Source organism: Cydia pomonella, chromosome 1, assembly GCF_033807575.1.
Source record: "Cydia pomonella isolate Wapato2018A chromosome 1, ilCydPomo1, whole genome shotgun sequence".
Taxonomy (NCBI): domain Eukaryota; kingdom Metazoa; phylum Arthropoda; class Insecta; order Lepidoptera; family Tortricidae; genus Cydia; species Cydia pomonella.
The window spans coordinates 7,205,169-7,228,180 of NC_084703.1; the positions used below are offsets into that span (position 1 = coordinate 7,205,169).

Sequence of the window (23,012 nt, forward strand, 5' to 3'; positions counted from 1 at the left end):
TTTCAATGTCACAAAAAGCTGAAGTGTAACATTTAAGGTTTTATCTGTGTTGCGTTTGTAATCGTCCTGTTTATCATCTCGACGCAACGTATCTTCCATTACGCGAGTTGTTGTTCGAAACTAATGATTAACTGTCTAGTAGTTTATCAATCACCCAATCAGCTTCGATTAGCGTTGTGAGCGAGGTTGTTACTATTACATTTTGTAAATTGAACCGTGCGTCTAGTTGTTATCCGGAATTAGACAGAGTAAATATAATTTGGTTAGGAACTGTCTCATTTCAATGAGTATATATTTTGTTCTAATTTGCTGTCAAACTGGGTTTGCCATACTATATATGGAAGGTAGAGGTAAGGAATACAATCTCCATAGGCAGAACTGTTGCCAAAGTGCCCAGGTGTCAGGTATAAATGATAGTTTCAAATCTCTCCAGAGTAGCTAAAAACATAGGTGTTATTGCCGGAGTGAAGTGCGCTGTCTATGATTTGATTTTTTTTTTCAAGTATTCTAGGTATTGTAGCGCCACCTACTTAAGGTTTTTTGACGGACAGTTTTTGGTACATGGAGATTCTATTCCTTACCTCTACCTTCCATAATACTGTAGATGCGTCATACGTCAGGGATTTAATTGAACTGATCGTTCAGCGTTATCCAGTAACTTCGAAAACGGGATAATTTTGGAAATGCCACATATATATAAAACCAGATGCACTTCATACATTAGCAACGATTACGTTACTGCAACGCTGACCAGGGCAACATGCGTACTGTTACTACAGTAGAAAGTGCTTCTAGTTTAGTAGGTTTTTGCCATTTTCAGAATTATCGTGCTGTCGTAGTTATCCCAATGCAAGGTACATAGAGTTGTTAATAGTAAGAAAAAATATTAAATGAATCAGGAATTTATTCGCAATTATATATTAAATGAAAATGAATAAATTATGACAATAAAAGTAACTCTTCAATGCGGTAAACGAGCAATTCTTATCAAATATTGGATAGCAAACGTCGTTTTATTCTTATTCCTCTGAATACCACTATAGACTTTTAAAACGTTATTGATTCATCCATTAAAATGATTTTTTTTTATTCATTCATTAAAATGAAATACGCATTACATATTTTAAACAATCCTTAGAACGAAGAAAGGCTTGAAACTGGTTTTTTCTTCATACAAAAAATACCAGTATTATTAGGTTCTTTTTCGTTCTTTGGTTTATTACGAAGTTGTTACCTAAATACATACATGATTCCGTCCTGCGTGAAGAGCATAAAACAATTAAAAATATTGAGTTAAAAAAAATCGGTGTCGAGCCCTGGAATGGAACGAAGTCCGATAGTTGTTATCCGCAACGATAGCGTCGTCAAATAAAAACAAGAGATCCCCCAGAGGCCTTTATAATGGTTGATAACAGGGACTAGAAGTTATATATAGACGTAAATACCCACCAGTAAATAAAGACTCCATGACGCTAATTGGCTGAAGTTTAAAAACAATTTTTCGCATTTGTAAAAAAAACTTCATAATATGCATAACTTTTACATGAGTGATGCTATTACTTACACGGGTGACAACAATCTTAAAGCCATTCTAGTATGCACCTTACTTATTTATGCATTATTTGCATTAACCCACTATGAAATCAAACTTGAATCTGTATGAATTTCATTCCATTTTATTATCTGCTTAATCACAAAATCGTATTCTCTCCAAAGAACATATCTAACAGTTCTCTATAAAACAACGAAACATGGTTATTTACATAACCAGCAAAGATTGCATACTAATGTACAGTCAGCTGCAGAAAAAAAGAACCCGCCCTGCATAGAAATTTGTATGTAAAGGTGCTAAGCTAATCTTCTTCTTTGTCCAGCCCATTTCCCAGTTCAGCTGGGGTCGGGCCTCCTCGTACGTCGGCGCCAGGACAGTCTATCCTGGGTTGTCCGCGTGGTCAAGTTTTGTGTCCTCATCTCTCTTTCGACATAGGACCACCAGGTTGCTGGTCTTCTGCCTCTTCCTTTGGGGTTGCTTGGGATGTTCATAGCCTTCCTCACTGTGTAGTTTTCGTCCCTTCGCAAAACGTGACCATACCACCTCATTCTACTCTCTTTGAGTTTTTCGGTAATAGGCGCTACCTTGAACGAGCCGCGTACATATTCATTGCGAACCTTATCGAGTCGCGTGACACCGCCAGCCCACCTAAGCATTTTCATTTCCGCCACGTGGAGTTTTTGTTCATGCACTTTCTTAGCGGTCCAGCATTCTGCTCCATACATCATTGCAGGTCTAACGGCGGTCTTATATATTTTTCCTTTTATCTTTATTGGCATTTTAGGGTAGCACAGAATGCCGGACAATGATCTCCACTTTAGCCACGCTGAATTCACTCGATGGGTGACATCATTGTCTACGTTTACGTTTGCTAATGGTAATAATAAAAGGTGCTAAGCTAATAGGATCACTGACTGTAATTACTGCGTTTAAAACTTATTTTCCCGACCACGGAAAGGCGTTAATCGTGCACGCCACGGGCGGTAATAAAGCACCCGTCAGATCGCATGTCAATAGCTTTGGCTACGATCGGAAAAGTTCACTGCCTACAAAAATTCTTCGTAAATTGTCTTTGTACTTTCTTCTTGTAAGGTCTTGGGTTCCATCCCAGACTGGCACATATCAAGATGTTATTTAAAATTTGCCAGAAGTTCTTTGGTAAAGGAAAAATCACGTGGAAATAAGAGTATCGCAAAGAGGCGAAATATTTTTCCAGGCTGAATAAAAATGAATCGAAATGACAGATGTGAACGATAAATTTACTTTACGTTTAGCGATTAGTAGTTATCACTAACGAATGTCACCTTCGCTACACCTGCAACGCTTTTATTAACTACTGTTACTGAAAATTAAGATGTACAATGACATTTACATTGTCTGGGAAGCGCGGGGTCTCCTGTCATACTGTACTTACTAGGGGACTCCATTAACGTGTATTGTCAAAACAAAATATTTACCTAAATATATTTTTTTTTTTCATTTACATCCAACAATACTTCTGTAACTCTCACTTCCATCTGTTCCATTCCAGGTGCTAGACGAGACGATGGACACGCGCCAATTCGATCCGTACAAACGCTCGGACGTGTACTCATTCGGATTGGTTGTATGGGAGATGGCGCGACGCTGCGGCGCGCTGCCTGACGAATACCAGCCGCCGTACCACGATTGTGTACCGCCCGATCCGACTCTTGAGGACATGAGAAGGGTCGTGTGCCTGGAGCGCCGGCGGCCGAGCGTGCCCAACCGGTGGCATTCGGACCCGGTATGTACTTGTACAGCTTCCTGTAGATACCGAACGAGTACCGCCCGACCCCATCCCTGGCAACCAGTGACACTCACCCTCCACTCAGATAATACTGACAACCTCCAGTCTGCGAGATGCCAGACGAGTTGGAGTAATACCGAAGAGCATGCCGTTTATTCTAAGATTACGTTTTGCTATATTCTTATTTAACGGCCTCCTAGCTTAGTCGGTAGTGACCCTGCCAACACAGCTGGAGGTCCCGGGTTCAAATCCTGGCATTCATTTCTGTGTTCATCACAGAATACATACATATCGTCGTGGGTACTAGCCCATAACACAAGCCTTATTGAATTTACTGTGGGAGTAGGTCGATTTGTGTAAAATTGTCGCTTAATACTTATTTATTTATCTGTAGACTACATCTTATAAAGATAATTTATTTATAAAAGTCTGAGAACACGATATACACGTTAATAAAACGCTCTAAAAAATTACAAACAGACAATAAGCTATCATTACTTGTCAAGCAAGACTTTCTAAAAATCCCTCTGTAGTTATTAGTTTTTAACCCCATGTATGTTTCCATTACAGGTCCTCTCCTCAATCTCGAAGGTGATGAAGGAGTGCTGGTACCAGAACCCGGCCGCGCGACTCACGGCGCTGCGCATCAAGAAGACCCTCGCCAACATCGGCGCGGGCGACCTAGGCAAGATATAGACTGAACTAATGCCGATTGGACGGCCCAAGGTCAGGTCTGTTACGCTATAACCACCATGTTTTCCATCAAGCTTCGTTTTCACGCAAAAATATTGCTTAGCCGGTTGTCAATATGGACGATTTCTAAGTGCATTTGATTGACAATCGAGGTAACTTTTTGCGGAGGATGACTTACGCTAGTTACAGAAGGTGGAGCAAGAAACGCACTATAGGTTACTACACCAAATCTGGTGTGCATGAACTAAGCAATGGATCTACTTGTGAAAGACATGCTTTCGCACATTTTACTTGACAGATGTTGTTTTGTTTATTTCATTCACGCCAGCTTTGATCCGTACGCAAAGCTTACTTATGAAACAATAAAGTAAAAACTATAAGGGTTTGTATTACTGAGCGTTTTCAATAACTGAAATATCCTAGGTTAAGATGGTATTCCGTCTGTCCAATATCTTGGTCCAATGTGCATTGCATCTCACTCTTTCATTAAACAAAATGTAAGACGAAAATACACGTTGGACCTATTGGACAGATGGAATATCGCCCTTACACCTCATGTAACTTACGCGGTGGTTAAAAGACGCCAATTGTATAAAGATAGTAGTATATTAGCAGCGCTGTGCGAATTTAAAAAGTGTCATGAACTAGGGAACTTGTGTTCGTGTTGCTTTTTTAATATGTACGACTGAATAGTAGAAACGAGTCATTGTAATAGTAAGGAAAAGGAACGCTTGGCGTATTGCGTTGGGGTTCTCGTTATTAAATATAGTGCAATGGAGTTCTAGGTACAAAATTTCAATTCTGAATTAGATTTACTACTTACCGTTTGTGATGAAGAATTCATAGTATTTGTCTGAATTGAAATTTTACTACTTCAAAAATGAACTATTCTATAAGACGGTATGCAGCCATTGCAACCTTATGATGGAATCTCGAACTTTCCGTGGAATATCGCAAATATTGCAAAAATCATTTTATTTGATCCTGAGCGACGGTTTTCTAGCTTGGCGATTGTAATCATCTACACCTAATGTATAACGAGATTAGTACCAGAACTCTATTGCAACAAAGAGTTCAATCGGTTGAAAGTTATGTTTTGATAAAGACCGGGCGCACGCAGAATCCAAATATACTATCGATGATTCTAACGATAACTGCATATTGAGCCGTTTTAACTCTAGATGTTTATATGTTCTAGATGTATTTGAAGGTATTCATGTACCTGATGTCTGTTTGCGTGCGTCTAGGTCTTCCGCTCTCGCCTTACGATACATTTTGCGGTTTGGTCTAGTTATGGCTAGTGTTTCATCTTGTAATTGTAAAGTATTTGTGGTGTGTGTCAAATGTAGATAAAAACAGAGACGTTAGAAGGCTAAGTCATGTGCGTCATCATAAGAGATAAATACATGTTTAATGTTTCTAGATGTCGTAAGATTAGGAGATCACTTGACCAATACACCCCGAGTTTCTCAGTACATCTCTTAAGTCAAACGAGAGACACGAACGGCAATGTGTATCGCGGGACGTAAGCCCAGTTCGGCCCCGCCGAATTGTCCTGACCCCTACCTCTTAGATTTATATTATTAAATATAATAATATCAGAAAGGAGCATTTAATAAATACGTTATACGGACTTCATGTAGTGATATTATTTTGTTACCAAGAACGTAGTTTTTATTTGTTAAGGCTATCCTGTTTTATGAGTTTTCTTTGTAAAAAGCTTTTTTTTTTAATTTTTCTGTGATATTTGACTTCGCAGATAGCGTGTTGTTTCCGAGTGTATCTAATAAGTAGGGAACCCATATAACGCGTCGAATTGCGAATGTAATTTACGAATTACGAAGGATTGCAAAGTACACTTACACTAGTAAGAAGATTTGTATCACTGACTATTTCAGTGACTACGTCGAGTTGGCGCGTTACGTGTGTCCGTGCTGTATCCGTGTTTGTTACCACGATTGGTAATTTTTGCTTTCGCATGATTAAGAATCATTATTAAGTACAGCTACTTGTTCACGAGTAAAGTGTAGCCTATGGGCAGTGATTGTACTATAATATAAAGTAACATACATACATAAGCAAGCGAAAATTACGACTCGTAATGCGTTTCATTTCAAATATAATTATATACCAAATCTATTGCTGCGTTATGCCAGGGTGAACGGAGCGTCACGATTTGTTGGCTTTAAAAAAAAATAGGTACACGGTTGATCTCTTTAATACTCGAACGACTAAGTTACAACTCGTCGATCCGAAAAGTTGTGCAAACGATATTGTTTGAACAACTTTTCGGATCGTCGTGTTATGTGAAGTAATTAATGATCTCTCACAGTAGATCTAGCACATGATTGGCGCGACAGTATCTCGCGGCAAGATAGACTACCCGTCTTTTTGTTACTATGTTAATTAAAGAGGGACGGGTAATGTATTTCGCCGCGAAATACTGTCACGCCAATCTTGTGCTAGCCTGGCTGTACTAGCTAAAAACTATTTGATTTTAGTGCTTTTAAATAAAACCCTTACTGACAACGTTGACGCAAAGAAAACAGCTTTCGACGTTTCGTACACATGTCAGAAATAACATGTGTTAAAAAGGGACAGATGTAATGGAACGCGATTACTTTGATCCGCTAACGTCGCTCCCTTCACTCTCGTAGTCTCGCACTTTATTCGATGCAGGAGCGTTTTCAAACTAGAAACTTACATCTAACACAATATTCGCAACTACTACAAAGTGGACATTGCATTTTCATATAAAATGAGTCTTACATGCGTTCGTGTAATAATTAACAACGTCACAACAAATATTTGCTTTGGTGACAGCCCATAGTGTCAGTAGAGTAACTAACATGTTTAGTGTATTATACAGTTGAGATGAATGGCTTAAGGGTAATGAGAAAATATATAAATATTGATCTCAAAGGCAGATACATAAAAACTAAATTTAAGAGAAGTTTCACCTTCTCACTTCTTCCCTACACTCTTTTATTTATCTTGCTCCTTATATATGTGTGCTTCAAATTTGAAATTCTTCTTATATTTTAATTCCGATGACAATTCAATAATACGCTTCCTTGGAGCTGATCTGCGGATGCAGTCAAAAGAACTTGTTGAAGGCAAAATACAGACATAGAGTTTAGGCTAGTAAGAAAGGTATTGATGTGTATTTGATAGACATGTAAAGGAGAGGAAAGTAGTCAGCAATTAAAGGGTATTTCAAAGTATATGACACCAACTTGTTTATAAAATAATATTCTCTTTACTAGAATATTTGACATTAAATTGGTTTTTAGTTGCATAGTCAATGGACTGAGGCCATTTGTTTATTGTATAAAAACGTCGACGTAATCGTAGGGAAATCATAGCATCGAAGCTAGAGGTGTAAAGAAAGCAAATGAGGTGATTTCGGAGGCGTAGACAGAAATTTTCACGAAATACTTACTATCAATGGCGTAACTGGCAACATCAGTGAATCGTTTCAACAAATCCAGTAAAAAAGATAATATATACGACCAAGTCGTAGACATTCGGTCACGTATGTAGCTTAGGCGAGATATGATATTGATGGTGATTGCAGATACATTGGGTATTTGTGAGCAGGGGGTATGGAAGAGAAATGATGATAGTTCAACTTGTTTTTATAATGTACAGTGCGATATGAAGGAGTAGAAATTAAATAAAATGCTACTAAATAATTTCCATATAAAATAATTGCCGTGTTTAAGCATATTATGTGAAAAATGTGACAGTTACCAAGAAAGTGGCGCTCTCATATAAGTTCAACTATTTTATGTCGCATGTACACTCGTACATATCTAAATTGATAAAAATATTAGGTATTAAACCTTTTCTTACCCCCGAAATTGGTCACCATTTTACTTTGTCTTCCAATTGTAATTATTAAAAACCTTTTTTATATATTTTTTTATATGGAATGAATTGGGTAAAGCGGGGAAGCCGCCTAATCCGTATTATCGACGTGATGCTATTGCTTTCGAAGCAAATATTGACAGTAGTGTCTCAATGTAATGAATATTTTATTTTTATTTTAGTTCGAGATTTTTAAAAGGAACAATTTTGTATCGAGGATCGTGTGGAGGAATAGAGTGCTATTAGGTTTAACGGAGGATCGGGACAGATTGATTAAGTAGATTATTTTATCTCAATGAATTGTGTAGAGAACAGTTGTAGATGATAAATTTCCGTGTTGGTATGCAAAATCAAAAGCATGGAAATAATCGTATATGATTTATAATTGTTACATATTTGCCGTGACTTATTTATCAAAAGCGTTTTTTAATTAAAAAGACATCAAGATCGCTTACCTTTTTTCTAATGCTAAAAAAACGAAACTATTGTTCCAATGATGAGGTAGTTTTAAGCACTGGGATTCGCCTAAAGCTTTTTTCTAACTTGCCGTCATGCGATGACAAGGCAATATAGGATGCATAAGTGTAAACATAACACATATACATCGCTCGCATAAATAGTATCGCGCTTTATAAATACTTTTGGTATATTGTTGTCATCAATCGACACGAAAACGTGATAATTTGTGAAACACGCTCCTGCTCGAGTTCGGTGCATTTTAAATTGTTGAAATGACAAATTGTCCTCGTAAGCTTCTATCAGTTATGTTCAGTCTATATTCTATCATACTGCGTGTAAACAACGCCAATGTTAAAAGTTTAAGTTTTGAAAAAATACAGTATACTCGTTCGTTTCTGGCAATATTTTTACTTTAAAGTATTACAGCAAGTAATCGGTTCTTATAAAAGGAAAAAAGAACTCGTACACTCATTTTTAAGACGTTTCTAAAAGGATAGACACAAGCTTTTAACATTACGGTTTACATGTTTTATAGTCTATAAAGATTTATTTTGTAATTTAGGACCCAGTTAGAGTAAGCTGAGGTGAGAGATCAAAATAATTTAGCAAAGCACGTATTTTAATACTTATTCCAAATAATAATCTTATAAAACATTTGGAATACGTATTCGGCCGCGTAGGCATCTGCCGTACCGTGTACTTTTGGAATTGGTTTTGTTACGCCGGATGCTCATATTATATCCGATTAGAACTTACTTAATTAATACTTACAAAAGTAAGTAAAAGTGACAGATACTTACAAACATGATGTGGTACGGTATGGTAGATGAACGCGGCCTTAGAGGCAGCCCTCTTTATACGATCTATTATACCTACGCGTAAGATTTTGTAAGCACGTAGATTTCGTACATAATGCATAACTTGTACATTTTGTAGACATTGAGATAATTTATTTTGTTGATTTATTTTTTTATTGATGCCGTTGTGGCGGATATACTTTAACTCGAAACGAAGCGGCCTGTTGTACAAGTATAAAAATGAGTTAAAGTAACAAAACAAACTTAAGAAAAACACGTGAATGTGTTCCTCCGCGGGCGCCATAAAATATTGCATTCTGTTCCACTGGTGGGAGTTGCGTGTGCATTGTTTTTCCAACACTACGTTATTTTTCTTAAGTTTTTGTTTTATTTTGTTACTTGAAAATTGGAAGGCTTTTTCATATGCGTTTCCAGTTCTAAGTTAAAGATTAATTAAATTAACGATTACGCTGAAATAATTTATTTTTGCATTTGCTAAGAGTTTTAAGAAACATTTGACTGTTGGCCACCATAACACAAATAAACAGTTATTCTTAATTTACACTTTACTTTTATTCATTTTATCATTATTCTCGAAACGCGTATGAACTTGCTCCGATTAATCGTATTTTGGAACAGAAAGGAGAAAAGTGATTTGTTTTAAAGTTCACTTCTGTATAAATAGTTGATAATTTGAGATTTTGTTTTAGTTTTTAGATATGCTTAAGGAATCGTGTATATTTCGATTAAGCGTAGTGGAAAGAAAATGACGTAAATATGTTAGTTTGACGGCCATTTTCTTTTTACTGTGATTCTGATTATATATATCACAGTCAACCTGAAATCCTGTGAAATACCGCTAGAGACTGACACTAAACAGGTATGCTTCCTCACCAACCACACTGCCCATGCAACCAATAATCCTATTCTAGATAATTTAAGTTGACAGAAAATGAACACGCTACTGGATTTATACAGTTAAAAAGTCTAAGATTGTGTGGACAGTGAAACATCACTTGACCGTTGAACTAAATGACGCTGCACAGAACCATGCATTTTAGGATTCTAGTCATCACACAATATATGGGTCGTTTGCGATAATTTGAACATAAACATTAAAATCAGTTGAATTTTCGTTAATATTGAAAAACTCTTTCATCTAATGGAGCCTGGCCAGCCATATAAAAGCTCACGAAAGGAAAAACCCTTGATTGCTGAGGATACCGTCATCGAAATCGATGTGGAGGACTATCGTTTGTCCTTATCCGTCATTTTGACATTTGCGTTTGTTAGAAAGGAACAGAATTTATTACATATTAACGTTTAATATGAAATATTGTTACGAGGATAACAATTACGGAATATTGCCAAATAAGATAAAAATAATGTCAACTAGACAGTAGGGGAAGGTAGTGAAAGTGACAAAGTTCCGTTTCGTTCGTTTTGTAACCATTAATATATTTGTGTACCTTTAGGGATTTGCCACACTAGATGCGTTCTGCTGTCTGCGGTTAGGTCATTTCAATTTGACCTGACCTGACCGCACACCGGATCCAGTGTGGCAGATCCTTTATTTAACGCAGTCTTTATAGCTGCATTATATTTTAAATGAAGTAAATGCCTAATTAATTATTACCTACATACTAACTTTTGATAACTCAGACGTTAGTTTTTAAGATAGAGGTGTAGAGATAATGAGAATGAGAAGAATAGAAAGAAATTGCTACTGTTTTAATTATTTAATATCCCGTTATTGATTCAGACTAATCAAACTAGATTTAAAAATCAGACGTCCTAAACTCTACACAAAATGCTTATTTGAGGAACTTAGATCCATAAACATTTTGAGCGCCAAATACTCACTTTGAACAAGAAACGTTATCTCTGATTGCAAGTCTACTTATCAAGTCCAGTGTTGGCAGCATGGTTCCATTTTTTATCACCTGTCACTATTCTCGTCACTTTCACGCTTACAGTAGGGCTAAGATGGTCGGCTCTTTATCATTTGTCACCATACCTGTCCCGTTCTAATAAGTATGTAAGTGCGAAAGTGACGGGCATAGTGACTAGTGATAAAAATGGAACCATGATGCCGCCGCTGACTTGTTAGAACGTGACAGGCATGGCGACAAATGATAAAGAGCCGACCATCTTAGCACTACAGAAAGTTTGCGATAAAACATTAAATCAAACTTTTATTATTCAATTGGCTACCTCCAAATAGTGTTCCTAAATCAAATATGACAGACACCAAAATACAGCTTATGTCGCTTAAGGTCTGTGACACGTCATTTGTGTTCGATGGGTCTAGAACAAGCAAATGAGAGAAGAGACCGTGTTGCAATATCGTGCTAGGGTAGTATTCTACCTGTCCAATTTCTTGGTCCAATGTGCATAGTGTCTCACTCTCTCATTAACCAAAATTTGAGACGCCACATGAAATTAGACAGGTGGAATAACACCTAAGCAAAAAAACGATTTTGATGACAGAATATCTCCGAACTAAATTGTATGCGTCATTTGCATTTGGTATTCCGGCGGCCAGGCCGTTCCAATTATTGTTGCCATTTAAAAACTTTTAAATATCAGTTGCTACTTCCATTAGCCCGAATCTACACAGTTGACTGACTTTTTAAACCTTTTTGGCACGAGATAAGGTCTACTATTGATCACCTCTGTCTTGGTCCGTGTAAATACATGTGTCGTTTCCAAGCAAACAGTCCCACTTTGTCCATTGCCATAAGGACGCGTTGACAGGTTATTCATATAAAGATACAAGCAAATTTCGTCCTTATGGTAAGCGTCAAAGTGGGACCTTTGACTAGACTTCAACACATATATGTGTTGTTATATACCTCACAGTCCTGTCTCGAGCAAGTGGGCCTTGGTGGTTTTAAAGTAATATCGACATCTACCACCACAATATAATTTATAAATCTATATTGTAAATAGGGATTGCAATCCGGTCCGGCGGATCCGGTAATCCGGCCGGATCCGGCACTTTTCAGGAGCTACCGGATCCGGTAAAAATCACCGGATCCGGACCGGATCCGGTAAAATTAAAATAATGCCTAAATACAGCACGCGCTGCGCGTTTTCGAAGAAGAAAAGGTGACGGATGAGAGGTATGAAGTTGAACAGAACAGAAAACGAATGAAAAAGTTAAAATTTAGTGAGATAAAAATATATTTATTATGACGATGACTGGGAACAGGAGAGGATTTCTTCTTCTTTCATATTGGTGGCACGATATGACGATTACATAAATACTACTACAGAAGGAAAAATTAAAGGATGGAGATGCAATGGAAAGCATTTTTAATTTATGCTAAAGAGAAGGTTAATGTTAAAAAGGTTATCTCTTGTCTTTACAATTTCATCCAATCCTATGCAGTTTCCTTCATCTCCTGGTACGTGCTACTCTACGTCTAGCTAATTCTTTATTTGATCCATGTAACTTTTCCGCGATGGTTTTTAATCCTACACTATTATTTTTCGCATGAGATCGTCGTGTCGTGTTTCGTTCCCTACAATTTGACCATTATACTTTTCTGTATTTTTTTATCATACAGTTTACTACTTTCTCGGACAAAAAAATTAGAACAAGGTAATATTGGAGCGCATTAAAAGTAAAATATCTTCTTTTGTTGCTAGAATGGATGTCAACGTTACAAAGAACTCAATCAGAGAACAGTTACGAAAACTTGTCCTTTCAAGAAGTTTCATTTCCCAATCCACATCCCATCATCAGGCTTTAGAAACTAATCAAATTTATAATTGTAAACGAAAATTTGAGCACTTGCAAATAGTTAAATGGGTGAATCAACTTTTTTTGTTTTGTTATCCTGTCCCGTTGTCCAAGGGACAACAGTGGCACAGTTTGTTTGAAGAGACGTTGTATGCCGTTCTATTAACATGCTTAGTAGGGGGCCCATTATGGACATTGGTTATAACGACCACAAAAACGCAAGTTTAATACATTTAAGTACCATAAAATCAGAATTTCAATGAACTTTTGTCCCCTGGACAACTAATCGTAACCATGGCAACGAGTGACGCTAAAAAGTTGATTCGCCCAAATATAATAAAAAACCGACTTCAAATTTTGTTTTTAAAGTAATATTCACATTGTAACACTTTTTAGTACTAAGTTATATTTTATTGTTAAGAAGTAATTTATTAACTTCAAATTATAGATTTAGGAATACGTATTACGCAAAAAACGATAAAAATATGTTATTTAATTAAGTTAAATATTCCTATACTAATCCGGATCCGGTCCGGCCGGATCCGGCCGGATCAGAGCCAAAATCCGGCCGGATCCGGCCGGATTGAAACTCAATCCGGTTTGCAATCCCTAATTGTAAAGATTACCTTTGGCGATGTGCGCCCAAACTATTAAATTAATATCGCTATAAAATGGTAATATGCTAACAACTTCCACTTAATATAACATGTAGCTACAAATATTACCGACTGGAAGCTGTCCACATACAATAAATAAAATGTAGCGAGCCCTTGTAAAGATTCAATACACTCATGGTCAGTTTTGTACAAGGCGGTAAGCCGCATCCTATTGTGTCTAATAGTTCTGTTGAACTGTATGTATAGTAAAGAATAATATCACTGTTATTAAATATTGTCACACAATGAAGGTCTCTAGATTTCTTAAGCAGGTGGCAGTTATGAGGCCCGCTTAACTGGCAAGCAAGCGTTTGGAAGAAACCAGTTTGCTGCTGTAATGATTGTATTTATTAACATGCACTAGTATGCGCTAATATTGGCTATGTGCATATAAAAGTGAAATTCATCACAGCGCACGCTAAACCCTAAAAAAAGACTTATACAATGCGAAAAACAATTAACACACGAGACAATTTATGAATAATCAGAGTGAAAAGTTCACACAAGACTGCGATTGATTTGACTTTTAACACCACTGAGCCGTAAATGGATGTACACCTTAATACAAAAGTCTGTTTTTAACAGATAAGAAAGCGACTTTTTATATAGGTAACAGGCTTTTATAGGTACAGGCATATAGCCGATAGTAAAGTGCTACATTTGTTGATTCAAAACGGTACACCTCCAGTAGCGCCTTCACAAATCTATGGACCAACATTGGCTTCCTCCGATTGCAGAAACCATGTACTATACTATACTTTTATTGTCGTTTATAACTATAATTTATAAGAGATAAAATTATTTAAGATGCTAGACTTAAATGGTAAAGTTCAAATTTTTAAACAATGTACAATCATCAAACAGTTTGTTTGAAATTTGACGAGCAATACCAAGAGTACAAGAATTTTACTTAATTCTGCAATAAGGCGCGGACGCGGCATATCACACTTCGAGTTACGGTTATTTATTCCAAATATGTATAATGATAATTTTAAAGTACCACATACGATTACTTTATTACCCTGCCTAAGTTTTATTCATTGGTTATGGAGTGGACTAATTAATTTAATATAATAAATAAAACAAGTGTTTTTATAGTTCTGTCGTTTTATTGAATATTCCTTTAAGTGTTCGATACATAATGTAATAATAGACCACCAATAGTAGATTGTTAGCCGATGCCGATGAAGGGCAGCACCCATTTCTGATGAAATTTTATTTGCAAAATTCGCACGAGCCACTAATTAAAATGTGTAGTGTTAACGTTCTAGGTATGTGCATGGGTCATTTTACGAGTATCTATCTCTTTATACATTTTTTGAGGTACAATATATATTCCCCCTCCTCCAATATAAAATTTATACAACATTTTATGTGCCCTCAATTGACAACAAGTTTATATCATGCTTTGAATATTATCTTATAATGAAGCCCAGTTCTTGTACGTCTATTAGTGGTAGGTTTTATAAATTTAGTTGCTTTCATATTAATCTTGCGGATGATGGAAGGAAGCCTTGCAACTGTGACTACAAACTTAAAAGCTGTGAGATTAATAATAATAAGTTACAAAAAAGTCGCATGTCAGCAAATTTAGTCAGACCAAGCTAAGATGGCAACGATCTTGATAGCCCAGCCTGAGGGCCCAAATTTTCATACGAAAAGTGCCTTAGGAAATGCACTTTTCAGAATGACTCCATGGTAAAGAAAATATAACTTTCCGTATGACCTGCGTTTAAATCAGTTTCTCCAGTACTTTAGAACGCTTTCTCTTACATCAAAATGTGGCATACACGCCAATATCTAAACTAGTGAGAAACGAATTTAAACCTTATCTGTCAACGGTAAAATTGCTTTGACGGAGTCTGCCATGACCCCTTTAGTGGTCGTTGGCGAGGTAGGTACGACAGCACACGACCACTTAGGTTTGGCTCTTGGCGTTCAAACGGTTAATACCTATGGCCAAAAAGAATAGAGAGGTGAAGTCTAAGAAAAAACGTGCTCCTATTTTGACATTTAGGATGTCAGGCGCTGTACTGCAGTTTTGCGATCACTGAATTGTCAAGCGTCAACTTTTGACAGTCAAGAATTACTCGCCAGCGCCATCTTGTCTACTTGTCAAATTCAAAGCACGAATTTGTCTTAGATTTTACGCATCTTACTCAATCATTGCATCTTTGCTATGGCAAAGCAGATTAGGGCCTGTTTACGCATTGATTAGTGAGAGTTCAAACATTTGCTGCTAAACGAGTAGTACTTTGATTTCTGTTAGTTCATAACTCATAGATTGGCCACAAAACAAGTATTTGCAAGTAGCAACTGTAAACACTGTCTAATCAATGAACACAGATCCTTAGGTTCTAAGGTAATAAATACTGCACTAACTCTCAATAAATTTATTTATTACGTTCAAACTGTAAATATTCGATTCGACAGCGCAAGCTGCCGCCTCGTTCTAATTACTAATAAAATAACAGACCATAGAAATATTTTTCTATTACACTAAGTCCTACGAAATATGCATACTTGTATATTTGATATAATTAGTTTTTGGATAAATGCAGTAAAATATGCAATTCGATGTAACGGCTGCATGTACAAAATCATTACATTGTTTATATAGAAGATTGCACACAAATTGGATTGTTTTCTGTATCATTATTTTAAATATATTTCTGGAACGCTTATATGTATAAAATAAATGCGACTGAATACTCAGTATCGACATTATTACACTTAAAATGGATGGTTGGATATTGTGTAAAATAAATATGTAAGAGTTGAAATGTAGGTGATCATAGTCACATTAATTTCATTGTGCAAAATTGACTCATAAACATTTTGACCGACACAAATCTGTCCACAACTTTTAAACTTCGTTGTCATATTTCACCTTGAAATAATATCTTTTCTATGTTTCAGTTTAAGGTGTAGGTTAAAACATTCAACGCCCCAACTGTTAAACCTAATAAACAGAAACTATGTATAGAGGCCCGATTTCATGGTAGGTAACTCCAAAGACATTTTGAGTAACGCAAGAGATACCATATTCGCCCAAAAAACCAACATTTAACAGGACGTTAAATAAGGGTTCCGTTTTTTCCTTTTGAGGTACGGAACCCTAAAAAACGATAGTGGTCCAAACGATTTAAAAGTGAAATAAAACAATTGCAATCTCCATGGCCACATTTAAGGAATGGGGTAGTACATTAATTGTACCTATGACATTCACAGTGTTAAAGAGACAAATAAGAATCAACTGTACTTAACCAAACCAATGACAATGTCTGATAATGATAAGTTAATGACAACACATGATAATCGTTTACCCCATAGTGCTTGCGTTATGAGCATTTTGCCGCCCGTGGCGAAAATACTATTGAACACAGTAATTACATTTGCCAAGATATTTCTTTTGCTCATAGGGTTCGATTTATTTTATCTCATAAAAATGATTACATTCGCAGTTACAAATTTCTGCCCAGGCCCACAAGGCCCAGGCTTAGGGACCAAGGCAATCGAGCAATGGTTTTGAGATGGAAAAGGGGCCCTACATTTCCAGTATTATACCAAGTGCCTAGGGCCTGTAAATCGGATTTATCCATTACATTTGGGCGGCAATATGCTTCCCATGCGAGCACTCGCATTTCACAGGGTTGTGCGACTACTCTAGAGCTATGCGGCACGCAAGTTCAAAAATTCACTATTATAAAGGCAGCAATTCAAAACTGTACAACACCTGTAATTAATTTTCCAATAGCACCAACATTATAGACTTTACTAAGGTCACTTCTCAATTAATAAAGGCCAGAACACCGGCTGCATGTGCGTAGACAAGCACGTGCGAGTGGGAATGTTGGAACCGTGCACGCACACGTCACGCAAGCGATGTGCCGTCTTTCATAAGGATCTGTATGCTGCAATGCGCACGTGCATGCGGTGGGCACAGGCCTTTACATTCAACATTCCATTGCCTTAATATTAACCCTTTGAACGCGTTACAACATAAACAAAAACGACACTTATACGCCAAGGTTAAAAGCGCAAACGAGCTAATAATAACCTTACTTGAAAGTGTGAAGGTTACTTTGACAGCGTACGTCACACAACATTTAGTGTAAGGCCTGAGTGGATGCTAGAAGCGGGGCGTGCAGCCTGGCGGGTTGCTCACAAGTGATAAGAGCAGCGTCCACTGAGGCCGCTTCTGTATAGTCGCCATCAGATATATCGGAGCGGCCGAGGTGCTCTATTGTGTAGTTCGTGTTCTGATATTTTTGAACACCTCGGCCGCTCCGATATATCTGATAGCGACTGTACGTTTGCATTAACGCCCCACTGCATGCCCAACTCGAGCGTCCGCTCAGGCCTTACACTTATAGTTGTCCATGGCACTGTGGGCACGAATAATTACACGCCTTAGATGTTCTTGGCGTTCAAAAGGTTAAAGTCACGACTATAGCACTAAAACATCCCGTGCCTCGAAAAGAACTCAGAAGACATATTACAATAACTCTTTTATTATATTTTATTTGAAGGCCACAAATAGGCAGATATTTCAAAACAGATCTAGTAATTTGATTTTTAATTTAAATCTAACTGTATACTCATATAAATTTTACCAAGCGACTTCACGTCCTAATTTTTTTAAGACGCTCAGACGCCATTTTTTTTTCTTTAATTATAGGGTTAGGACACTAAGGCGCATGGCACACTGCATCCGTTCTCACGTCTCTCCGATGATTGAGCGAGACAACGCTATTGCAACAGTCCGCTCGCACATCGAAGCGACGTGCACATCAGATGCAGTGTGCCATGCGCCTTAGGACCCGTAAATATTATATTTAATCAAGTTCATTTTTGTGCGCTTGTTACTCGATATTTCGTTTGCTTGTCTGTTACCAAACTACAATAATATGACCAATAGATGGCCTAAATCACACACTAAAACTACCTAATATAGTGTAGGCCAGATGCCTTACTTTAAAAAGTTTCTAACTTGTAAAATATAAGTAGTGCGAGTTTATTACAAATACTAAGTAGGTATGTAATACTATACAGTAATTTATTTCCTTTCTGTTGATATATATTTTCTACGTATGCAACGCCATCAAACAAATTTTTTTAGCGTTTGCATTGTCGTAACTAGAATGAATGAAAAATATGTAGAACGTGTTTTACATTGTGCTTTTCACTGAGTGTTTTGTAAATCTGATTTCTCAAATTCTGTGTAACCTCTTACTATTTAGCTGAACCTAAACGTAGATAGGTACTTTTCGTGCTTCTATATAAAGATATGTTTAACAAACATGGAAACTATAGGTCTAGATTAAGACAAGAAACTGTAATAATATTTTTTGTATGACCGTTTGTTTCATATTTAAATAAAATAAAATAAAATAAAAATAAAAATATGAGCTCGTCGTCAATTAGGTTCACGGCCAATATAGCAGTACGCAGAATTAATAATTAATCTAGTACTTTTGATAGTTTCTTCTGACAAATAACAGATCTAGTCAAAGAGAGCTTTAATGTTAAATAAAAAAAGGCTATTTCTAAAATATAGTACAATAAGCACCAATAGTAGCAGATGAAATAAAAAGTGTCTGCCACCTTGGAATACTTTTGCAAAATATAGATATATATCTACAGTTCGCGTTTAAAATAGAGACATAGATATATTATCTTATCTTTTTGTCAAGCTTGATAATGCTTTTTTTGATATTTTTGATGCTGACTGTACCCGCAATTATGACAGCAAATATATTTATGTAAAATGTTTGTATGTATATATTGTATATATCTATATCTACTGAATATGTCTAAATCTTAAGAAACGGATATGTGATTTAGTTAATCATGTTTATTTGTATACTTTATTAGTATAATTTAAAATTTGTTTAAATTTAATAAAAACACTACATTACTTACGTATAATTATTTCATAACATTGTATAAATGATTGCTATTGATTACATATAAAAGCGCCAAAAAACTATATACATCTAATCTACATATATATCGATTTATATACATCTTTTTTGCTAAAAAATATTAAATAGCAGACTGTAGTCATTAAAAATAAAATATACAGTGTGTAAATTCAATACGGGCGAATATTTAAACGGAACATAGGACCTAAGTAGTATATTGAGATAATTTTTTTTAGAAATAAAATGAAAATATTAACCATACAAAATAATTCGACCCGTAATGTAAAACAACATACAAGTTACGAGTTTTTTAAAGTAACTGACAACGCTTGTTGGCAGTTACTGTAAAAAGCTCGTATCTCGTAATGTCATGTCTTGTCTCGTAATGTTTACATTACATAGACTACATAGTGGCTCGGTAAATTTTCAAAATTTAATTATGGGATTATAATTAAGTGTAACTTAATTAATGATATATAAATTCTATATCTGGTTTAATTTATCGCCCGTATTAGATTTACATACTGTATACGCTTTGTGATGTTATTTATAATATTATGCTTACGTATTATGAAACATTTATTAATCGTACTAGATCAGTGAAATCTGTTACAATTTTACTCTTCAATTTTGCCAGCTATACCCGAGATGGCGCTGTACGGTTCAGTAAATTATGCGGCAACTTTGGTAGTAAAAAAAATTACATTTTACTAATCAGTAACCACAAAATATACGACACAGTTCAGCGTTATCTGTTTCTGCTGTCAAACTAGGTGGCACGTTTTTTTTTTTGGACTTTATTCCTGTAGTACAATTAATAACTGTTTGGTATAATCAAAGAGAATTTGAAATAGAGGTGTATTGTCAAAGAAAACTTTGTAGCTACGTAAATTTACTGTCATCTTTCTACACATGATTAACACTTAGAACGCCATTTGACTTTGATCCTTATTCTTTCACTGATGGTCAATTTGTTAAATATCAAAAAGTGGCGCCATCTAATAAATCAAAGGCCAAAGGTATGGCGGCATCGTTTCGAGCGATGGCGCCACAACCTTTAGCGACGGCCGGCAAGATGGCGCCACACATATTTAACACATATCAGTGAAAGAATAATGATCAAAGTCAAATGGCGTTCTAAAAGTTTTAATCATGTATCGAAAGATGACAGTAAATTTGCTGTGGCTACAAAGTTTTCTTTGACAATACGCCTCTATTTCAAATTCTCTTTGGTATCATTTAGTATCTACGAATAAAAGATTCAACGTATTAGGACGACCGCTTCTTCTTCTTCGTCCCCTTTCGTCATATCTTGTCCCAAATGGGCCATATTGTAGGCTACGAACCGGTACTAGTAATTCCACTTATTGTTAATTTGTATCTTTATAAAATCATACAACTTTGTCTTTGATTTTACTACCCATTAAAAATGGACATAATGTCTGACGTCATCAAAAATAACATATCGAAACCCATAAGTTTTTTTTTTCAAATTATAAAAGTATTATTATTATTTATTATGCATGCAATATGCTCACTCTTGACATTGTTATGTGCCATACAAAAATGTCTCCCTGTATGCACGTATCAAGAACGGAAAAGTTCTGTTTAATCCATCATAAAATGCTAGTTAAACAACAATAAATAAATGTTGATGAATTTGCAAATTCATCTATCATAGAAAATATCACGTTTTACTAAAGTGTGGACACTACATAAACTATCATAACCCTTCCGCTCAATGCTTTTCCTAAATTTTACTTGCAACCCCTCCGGTGTTGCGGGTGTCCGTGTGCGACGGTAATCGCTTAAAAAAAGTATGTAACAATCCATAAAATGTCTGTTTTTTTCACGACTATGATTACAATTGATTCTTTATTCACTGCCCTGATGATTAGTAAATTGTTAGTAAATTCAGTCTATTAGATATACGTTTTTTACGATTATCTTTTTTTAAATATAAACAATTGGGCATATGAAATAACCATCTGTTGTCAACTTTGTAATAAGTAACACATTCGGTGCAAATTGTTTGTTTTCTATGTCTTTACGACACAATGTGTCAATGCCATGCCAACAACCTGACATGTCGTGCTAACTCTCCTAAGGTGTATCATTGATATCTGACATTTAAACATCAATTGTAACTTTCCATAAATGGTCTAAGAACACTAACACAATATTCTGTGAATATATCTGCTAAAATATTTGATATATTGATTTAAACCAACACGATTTACATTCATAATTTTAAAACTAATACGGGACTTCATCGCGTAAACTTACGTTTATTATATGGCCTGACGTTTCGAACGTGACGTTACGTTCGTGGTCACAGGCAGACTTCCGAGAAATTGTATCAACATCTTACTGCGCGGGTTTTGGGTAAGTTTACGCGATTAAGTCCAGTATTAGTTTTAAAATATTTGATATCATGAACACCAAATTTTTCAATAAAACTGTTGTAGTTGTAGATTTGAATTTCTATCAAAATATTATATTTTGAACCGTAATAATTTGCTTGTTTGGGGCGGCATATTGCTACTATACGGGACATTACATAATTTGGTACATTTAATATTATATACACCTTTCGGCCGTACGAACCTCATACGCCTAACTTCTTATTAATTAATTTCAAAGATTCTGTGATTTGTAAATAACCTGTAGTCTAAGATAAAATCGTGCTTCGAATTTGACAGTGTATCGTATTTACAGCTCCGTACGTTATGGTAACACTGGTTGTCAAAAGTAGACTTGGGGCAATTCAGCTACCACAAAATACGAGTATATGTGGCTATACACCATCGACTTTAGCTGCCCAATTTGACACGATTTTTTCTTAAACCTCCATCTCTAATCTTGGTTGAATTCACCGTGTATACGTGTGTCAGATATTAATATTAAGGCTCAGGCTGTAGTACAATTTTGTTTACGTTTGTGGCCACTGTTGACGGTGGCTGCATGGGTTGATCAGCGACCTTGGACCAGCTTGAGATGAACTAAGAGAGATGACAGTTCCAGCTCCTCGGAGTAACCGTTGGTCAGGATCACGCTTCGGTATCCGGTCCGTAGGCCCTGTACGGTAAACGCATATGTTCATTTATTGTATGCGTTAATTGCTAATAATGTACATAGTTATAGTTCGTGTCATTCACGATGACGCGCAGAATTGTCAAATCTAATCTTTAAAAACATGACAATACGTGTCAAAGCACACGTCTTCGTGAATGATACGGTCTATATAAGCTCGATGACAAGTTTTTTTTTTATTAGTCGGTTTGGTTTGTTTTGAGGATCAGTGTGATTCATAAGTCGTGATCAGAAATATGTGTTTCTTACGCTGTACCTTGAGTACAAATACTTGTAGGTCAGTATATTCAAAAATCTGTAAACGTATTTTGTTTTTTTTTTTTCACGGACTGATGGCATATTAATCAAATTATTAAATCAACCTCTTTGTATGTGCTGGCAGGAGACTAGAAAAAGTAATAATGACAATGAAAATTTTCATAAGTCATAAGTGTCATAACATTGCGTTC

General features: G+C 36.1%; 2 protein-coding genes across 4 annotated transcripts in view; one reads left to right on the forward strand and one right to left on the reverse strand.

Annotated features, from left to right (window-relative positions):
* Nucleotides 1-9,922, forward strand: part of LOC133525087 (TGF-beta receptor type-1) — a 28,308-nt gene extending 18,386 nt beyond the window's left edge. For both annotated transcript variants that reach the window (XM_061861436.1, XM_061861369.1), the window contains exons 8-9: nucleotides 3,084-3,317; nucleotides 3,891-9,922. In XM_061861436.1, coding sequence (XP_061717420.1) covers nucleotides 3,084-3,317; nucleotides 3,891-4,016 — 360 coding nt within the window. In that variant the 3' untranslated portion in view covers nucleotides 4,017-9,922. The remainder of the gene's footprint in view (nucleotides 1-3,083; nucleotides 3,318-3,890) is intronic.
* A 5,999-nt stretch (nucleotides 9,923-15,921) lies between these two features.
* The window catches only part of LOC133525306 (1-phosphatidylinositol 4,5-bisphosphate phosphodiesterase gamma-1), a 28,837-nt gene continuing 21,746 nt past the window's right edge, over nucleotides 15,922-23,012 (reverse strand). For both annotated transcript variants that reach the window (XM_061861624.1, XM_061861661.1), the window contains exon 15: nucleotides 15,922-22,548. In XM_061861624.1, the coding sequence (XP_061717608.1) occupies nucleotides 22,444-22,548 (105 nt within the window). In that variant the 3' untranslated portion in view covers nucleotides 15,922-22,443. The remainder of the gene's footprint in view (nucleotides 22,549-23,012) is intronic.